General features: G+C 50.3%; 1 protein-coding gene across 1 annotated transcript in view; it reads left to right on the plus strand.

The window, feature by feature from the left end:
- Window positions 1-4,547, plus strand: part of obsl1 (obscurin like cytoskeletal adaptor 1) — a gene marked incomplete at its 5' end in the record, with an annotated part of 43,417 nt that extends 38,870 nt beyond the window's left edge. The window contains 2 exons of the mRNA XM_033023518.1: window positions 236-505; window positions 4,105-4,547. Coding sequence (XP_032879409.1) covers window positions 236-505; window positions 4,105-4,112 — 278 coding nt within the window. The remainder of the gene's footprint in view (window positions 1-235; window positions 506-4,104) is intronic.
- Between the last annotated feature and the right edge of the window lie 3,604 nt (window positions 4,548-8,151).

Here is an 8,151-nt window from a genome sequence, read left to right on the forward strand (position 1 = left end):
GAGGCAGAGAGAGGGGGGAGGGAGGGGTGGGGTGGTGAGGGGTGGGGAGAGGGGTGAGGGGTGGAGAGGGGGGTGAGAGACGGAGAGGGGGTGGAGAGGGAGGGGGTGGAGAGGGGGGAGGGGTGGGGGTGGAGAGGGGGGTGAGAGACGGAGAGGCGGAAGGGAGAGGGGGGGGGGGAGTGGGGCGAGGGGGTCCCCAATGACCCTGACCTGCCCTCCACCCCCTGTGCTACAGAACAAGCCATCCTGGTGGTGAGGGAACTGCAGGACGTGGAGGTGACAGCTCCGGGTGTGGCCCAGCTGGAGTGCGAGCTGTCGGTGCAGGTGATGAGATCGCCACAGTGGAGCCTGAACGGGAAGCTCCTGGCCCGCGGCCCGGGCGTGCGGATGGAGACCACGGGCACCGTCCAGCGCCTGGTCCTGACCGACACCTCGCCAACCATGAGCGGCCTGGTCAAGTTCACCGCCGGTAAGGCCAGGACCAGCGCCCAGCTCACCGTCAAAGGTAAACCCGTAAATGTGAGGTTATCCACTTTGGCAGCAAAAACTGGAAGGAAAGACATTCTTGCCATAGAGGGAGTACAGAGAAGGCTCACCAGACTGATTCCTGGGATGTCAGGACTTTCATATGAAGAAAGACTGGTTAGACTCGGCTTGTACTTGCTAGAATTTAGATGCTGAGTTTTCTTCACTGCCTGTTGTAGGACAGGTTTAGAGGGATATGGGCCAAACGCAGGCCGGTTGGACTAGTGTAGATGGGGCACGTGGGCAAGTTTGGGCTGAAGGGCTATCACTCTGTGGTACTTGTGACTCAATGATGCCAAATTAAACCAATCTCACAGAGATCACTCCCCCTGTCTCTAAACAGAGAGAGAGTTATGTTAAGACATCACCCTAAGAGGAAATACATTTTTGGTGATGCTATTTATATTGAAGGATAGTGTAACAAGCACTAAGTTTGTTCTTACAGCTGTTGAGATCCATAATGTCGATGCAACTTGGCTGCAGACAGTCTTGCTGTGTCCTGTGATGCCAGCAGGCTTCAGTGGTGAGCTGTCAGATGCCTTGCCCAAGCTCACTGTGCTTACAGCATAGAACACCAACAGCACAAATTAATGCTGGAGTAACTCAGCGGGTCAGGCAGCATCTGTGGAGAACATGGATAGGTGACGTTTCACAGAGTGCTGGAGTAACTCAGCGGGTCAGGCAGCATCTGTGGAGAACATGGATAGGTGACGTTTCACAGAGTGCTGGAGTAACTCAGCGGGTCAGGCAGCATCTGTGGAGAACATGGACAGGTGACGTTTCACAGAGTGCTGGAGTAACTCAGCGGGTCGAGACCCTTCAGGTGCAGGAGTAGGCCATTCGGCCCTTTTTCGTGGCTTTTCACCTCTTGAATTTTCGTGGCATAGAAACATAGACAATAGGTGCAGGAGGAGGCCATTCAGCCCTTCGAGCCAGCACCGCCATTCATTGTGATCATGGCTGATCGTCCCCAATCAATAACCCGTGCCTGCCTTCTCCCCATATCCCTTGACTCCACTAGCCCCTAGAGCTCTATCTAACTCTCTCTTAAATCCATCCAGTGATTTGGCCTCCACTGCCCTCTGTGGCAGGGAATTCCACAAATTCACAACTCTCTGGGTGAAAAGCTTTTTTCTCACCTCAGTCTTAAATGACCTCCCCTTTATTCTGAGACTGTGGCCCCTGGTTCTGGACTCGCCCCACATTGGGAACATTTTTCCTGCATCTAGCTTGTCCAGTCCTTTTATAATTTTATATGCTTCTATAAGAATCCCCCTCATCCTTCTAAACTCCAGTGAATACAAGCCTAGTCTTTTCAATCTTTCCTCATATGACAGTCCCGCCATCCCAGGGATCAATCTCGTGAACCTACGCTGCACTGCCTCAATCACAAGGATGTCCTTCTTCAAATTAGGAGACCAAAACTGTACACAATACTCCAGATGTGGTCTCACCAGAGCCCTATACAACTGCAGAAGAACCTCTTTACTCCTATACTGAAATCCTCTTGTTATGAAGGCCAACATTCCATTAGCTTTCTTCACTGCCTGCTGTACCTGCACGCCAACTTTCAGTGACCGGTGTACAAGGACACCCAGGTCTCGTTGCACCTCCCCCTTACCTAACCTAACCCCATTGAGATAATAATCTGCCCCCTTGTTTTTGCCACCAATGTTTTAATTTCTTTAATTTTCGTGGCTTTTCACGTCATGAATTTTCGTCGCTTCATGTTCTCCACAAATGCTGCCTGAACCGCTGAGTTACTCCAGCACCTGGTGTTTTGCTCAAGATTCCAGCATCTGCCTCCATTATCTAATCCTCATTGACTTCTCTCTGTTCGAAAAAATGAAGGAAGAACTCAGTGGGTCAGGCAACATCTGTGGAGGGAATTGGACAGGCGAGGTTTCAGGTCAGGAACCTTCTTCGGACTGATGGTGATGCCTGTCTTAAGGGTCTTGACAATGTTGTCTGTCCATTCCTTCCACAGATGCTGCCTGATTCGCTGAGTTTAGTTGAGATACAGCGCCGAATCAGGCCCTTCAGCCCACTGAGTCCACACCGACCCCACACCGACCAGCCATCCCCCAGCACGCTAGCTACAGTATATCCCACACACATTAGGGACAATTTACAAATTTTTTTTACCCAAGCCAATTAACCTACAAACCCGCACGTCCTTGGAGTGCGGGAGGAAACCGGAGCACCCGGAGAAAACCCACTTGGTCACGGGGAGAACGTGCAAACTCCGTACAGCCGGCGCCCTTCATCAGGATTGAACCCGGGGTCTCTGCCGCTGCGAGGCAGCAACTCTACCGCTGCACCACTATCCCACCAGCACCTCCTAAAACCTCATCTCCTGTATCCTCTGTTCCAGGAGTGGACTCCTACACATCGGCGAGACCAAGCGCAGGCTCGGCGATCGTTTCGCTGGACACCTCCGCTCAGTTTGCCTGGACCCAAGTGATCTTGCGTTTGCCAAACACTTCAACTCCCCCTCCCATTCCCACACTGTGGCCTTTCTGTCCTGGGCCACCTCCACTGTCAGAGTGAGGCCCAGCGCAAATTGGGAAGAACAGCACCTCATGTTCTTACACCCCCAGCGGTATGAACCTTGCTTTCCCTCTCTCCATCCCTCCCCCATCCTAATTCTCCGACCAGTCTGACTGTCCTCCTGATGACATTTTACATTGCATGCCTCGTTGTCCCCTTCCCCTCTCGCTAACAATCATCTAGTCTACATTTACTTTGAGTTTAGTCCCTTTGATCTCTTGTTTTCCCCCCTCAGTCTGAAGAAGGGTCTCGACCCGAAACGTCACCCGTTCCTTTTATCCAGAGATGCCGCCTCACCCGCTGAGTTAGACAATAGGTGCAGAGAATTCCAGACTCACAACTCTCTGTGAGAAAAAGTGTTTCCTCGTCTCCGTTCTAAATGGTTTACCCCTTATTCTTAAACTGTGTGGCCCCTGGTTCTGGACTCCCCCAACATAGAAACATAGAAACATAGAAATTAGGTGCAGGAGTAGGCCATTCGGCCCTTCGAGCCTGCACCGCCATTCAATATGATCATGGCTGATCATCCAACTCAGTATCCCGTACCTGCCTTCTCTCCATACCCTCTGATCCCCTTAGCCACAAGGGCCACATCTAACTCCCTCTTAAATATAGCCAATGAACTGGCCTCGACTACCCTCTGTGGCAGAGAGTTCCAGAGATTCACCACTCTCTGTGTGAAAAAAGTTCTTCTCATCTCGGTTTTAAAGGATTTCCCCCTTATCCTTAAGCTGTGACCCCTTGTCCTGGACTTCCCCAACATCGGGAGCAATCTTCCTGCATCTAGCCTGTCCAACCCCTTAAGAATTTTGTAAGTTTCTATAAGATCCCCTCTCAATCTCCTAAATTCTAGAGAGTATCGGGAACATGGTTCCTGCCTCTAGCGTGTCCAATCCCTTAATAATCTTACATGTTTCAATAAGATCCCTGGCCTACTCCTTATTCTTAAACTGTGTGGCCCCTGGTTACTCCAGCATTTTGTGTGTCTTCCCCATCCCTTTGTTGACTTGTCTTCCTTGTTGTTCACAGCTGAGTAGATGGAGCAGAATGAAGAGAGATGCACACCACTTGTGGAGGTTCGCACACCGACAACAGGTCACTTCCAGACCCCCCCCCGGACTGGCCCCCACCCCCTACCCTCGGTGTGTGGTTTAGGCATCTCGTTGTTGGCCCAACAGACCACGTCTCAAGTCACCTCTCACCATATCCGAAACCCTGTACGCACTGCCAGATGAAGAAGGGTCCCGACCCGAAACGTCAAAGAGTCTGAAGAAGGGTCTGGACCCGAAACGTCACCTATCCATGTTCTCCACAGATGCTGCCTGACCCGCTGAGTTACTCCAGCATTTTGTGTCTATCATCATAATGAACCAGCATCGTATCGGGCCAAAACTCTTTTGGAAATAGGCCACGTTTCGGGTTTCGGCCCGAAACGTTGCCTATTTCCTTCACTCCACAGATGCTGCCTGACCCGCTGAGTTACTCCAGCACTCTGTGAAACGTCACCTATCCATGTTCTCCACAGATGCTGCCTGACCCGCTGAGTTACTCCAGCACTCTGTGTCTTCTTTTGTAAACCAGCATCTGCAGTTCCTTGTTTCCCCACACTGTCGGCTACTCTCTCGTAATAAGCAGGAGTCTCTGGCGATTAATCTCTGGGACAGTGCGACAAGCACGAACGAGGCTGGAGAGAGATGTTGGGGACCCGACAAAATTGAACGTTATTTTCATTTCCGTTGAAAGTTGAAAGAGTTGAAAGTGGGGAAGGAACGATACTCTGGATGGCTGTTGGTGAATGGGTTGGTTTTCCGATTGGCCACAAAATGGCACAGTTTGGCGTGTCCAGTGACCGCTGGTTGGAGCGGACGAGCTGCGAGCATCGGGGCGGCAACTTTAGACAATAGACAACAAGTGCAGGAGTAGGCCATTCGGCCCTTCGAGCCAGCACCGCCATTCAATGTGATCATCCCCAATCAGTACCCCGTTCCTGCCTTCTCCCCATATCCCCTGACTCCGCTATCTTTAAGAGTCCTATCTAGCTCTCTCTTGAAAGCATCCAGAGAACCGGCCTCCACCGCCCTCTGAGGCAGAGAATTCCACAGACTCACAACTTTCTGTGAGAAAAAGTGTTTCCTCGTCTCCGTTCTAAATAGCTTACCCCTTATTCTTAAACTGTGGCCCCTGGTTCTGGACTCCCCCCAACATCGGGAACATGTTTCCTGCCTCTAGCATGTCCAAACCCTTAACAATCTTATATGTTTCAAACTTTAGTTTAGAGATACAGCACGGAAACAGGCCCTTCGGCCCACCGTGTCCGTGCCGACCAGCGATCACCCCGTAAACTGGCACCATCCTGCTACACACTAGGGACAATTTACAATATTTACTGAAGCCAAGTAACCTGCAGAACGGAGATGAGGAAACACATTTTCTCACAGAGAGTGGTGAGTCTGTGGAATTCTTTGCATCAGAGGGCGGTGGAGGCCGGTTCTCTGGATGGTTTCAAGAGAGAGCTAGATAGGGCTCTTAACGATAGCGGAGTCAGGGGATATGGGGAGAAGGCAGGAACGGGGAACTGATTGTGGATGATCAGCCATGATCACATTGAATGGCGGTGCTGGCTCGAAGGGCCGAATGGCCTACTCCTGCACCTATTGTCTATTGTCACCCGATTCAATCCCCTTGCTCTTTCCCACCTGAGAACCTAGTGCTATTTATCATAATCAGCGGTCACTTGAAACGAGTGTGACTGTCCTCTCATGGAGGACGCCTGTGCGTGACTTTGTTTAACGTGGGGAGACTGGTGCACAGACAGCCACCCCACGTGGGGTCCTTGACAGATCTGGGTCAGGATCCAGTGACATTGAGTCCAAGACGACCGGAGACCCTTTTCTGCTGCAGCCTTCATCCGCCTTCCCAGCCGTTGTGACGCTCCACTAAGGTCAGCCATCGTCCTCCGCCTGTTCCACCGTTGAGGTCTTGGTTGGATTGCTTTGTCAGAGACCTCCCCCCCCCTCAACTTTACCGCCATGGGTGGCCCTACCAGTAGCACAGCTCCAGACGGCATCGCTCTCAGGTCCACACAAGCTTCTCCACCACGACAAGGTGACGATCCATGGAGAAGAGCGCCATTTAACTACATTCTGCACTCTGTATCTTCCCCTCTGCTCTCCACCTGTTGTACTTTGAGTTTGACTGAATTGTGTTGAAGTCTGGTATTATCTGATCTGTGATTATAGTGATAGGAAGCTTTTCACTGTACCTCGGTACACACGACAATATTAAACCAGAACCTTAATCCCTGCCGAGTCTTCACTGTGAATTAATGGCATCCATTGCAACTCTCTGCATCTGTGGGTTTACACTTGAGATCTTCATACGGCCCGATTGTTGGCTGCGGCCAAGGCTTTATGTACAGTAGGACTTCCTGCAATAAAATATTGCTCCATGTTCTTAACATAGAAAATAGGTGCAGGAGTAGGCCATTTAGCCCTTCGAGCCAGCACCGCCATTCAATATGATCATGGCTGATCATCCAACTCAGTATCCTGTACCTGCCTTCTCTCCATACCCCCTGATCCCTTTAGCCACAAGAGCAACATCTAACTCCCTCTTAAATATAGCCAATGAACTGGCCTCAACTACCTTCTGTGGCAGAGAATTCCACAGATTCACCACTCTTTGTGTGAAAAATGTTTTCCTCATCTCGGTCCTAAAAGACTTCCCCCTTATCCTTAAGCTGTGACCCCTTGTCCTGGACTTCCCCAACATCGGGAACAATCTTCCTGCATCTAGCCTGTCCAACCCCTTAAGAATTTTATAAGTTTCTATAAGACCCCCCCCAATCTTCTAAATTCTAGCGAGTACAAGCCGAGTCTATCCAGTCTTTCTTCATATGAAAGTCCTGACATCCCAGGAATCAGTCTGGTGAACCTTCTCTGTACCCCCTCTATGGCAGAGCAGGGTTATGGTCTGAGTGCAGGTAGATGGGACTAGGTGAGAGTAAGTGTTCGGCACGACTAGAAGGGCCGAGATGGCCTGTTTCCGTACTGTAATTGTTATATGGTTTTTATATGGTTGGCAGCACGGGCATCCATCAATAAACTTCAAATCTTATCAATGATCAAATTAAACCTCCACTCAATGCTTCCATGGTTATTTATGGGTTTCAGGCTCAAAAAAACACATATATATATATATGTATAAAAACAATGCTTTGTCAATCTTCCAGTTCTGTACAGACAAGCTGAACATATACATATTAGCACATGATCATTGAACAATATATTAATATTTCTAATTGGGGTCAGGTTCCGTGAGGAGTTACCTCCACCTCGTTAAACCCCTTCACATTTTTTTCAGTTTAGTTTAGAGATACAGCGCAGAAACAGGCCCTTCGGCCCACCGAGTCCGCGCCGACCAGCGATCCCCGCACACCAGGGACAATTTTTATTCATACCAAGCCAATTAACCTACAAACCTGTGCGTCTTTGGAGTGTGGGAGGAAACCGAAGATCTCGGAGAAAAACCCACGCAGGTCACGGGGAGACTCCGTGCAGACAGCGCCCGTAGTCAGGATCGAACCCGGGTCTCTGGCGATGAAAGGCAGCAACTCTACCGCTGTGCCACCGTGGCCGGCTACAACCATAGTTTGTATGGGCCCATCTGTGAGAGATGATGGTGGGGCTTTGAAGTTTTCTTGCTTAGGAGAGGGCAGTGATTCATAGAAACATAGAAAATAGGTGCAGGAGGAGATCACTCGGCCCTTCGAGCCAGCACCGCCATTCATTGTGATCATGGCTGATCGTCCCCTATCAATAACCCGTGCCTGCCTTCTCCCCATATCCCTTGACTCCACTAGCCCCTAAAGCTCTATCTAACTCTCTCTTAAATCCATCCAGTGACTTGGCCTCCACTGCCCTCTGTGGCAGGTAATTCCACAAATTCACAACTCTCTGGGCAAAAAACTTTTTTCTCACCTCAGTCTTAAATGACCTCCCCTTTATTCTAAGACTGTGGCCCCTGGTTCTGGACTCGCCCAACATTGAGAACATTTTTCCTGCATCTAGCTTGTCC

The sequence above is a fragment of the Amblyraja radiata genome, chromosome 7 (genome assembly GCF_010909765.2).
Source record: "Amblyraja radiata isolate CabotCenter1 chromosome 7, sAmbRad1.1.pri, whole genome shotgun sequence".
Taxonomy (NCBI): Eukaryota; Metazoa; Chordata; class Chondrichthyes; order Rajiformes; family Rajidae; genus Amblyraja; species Amblyraja radiata.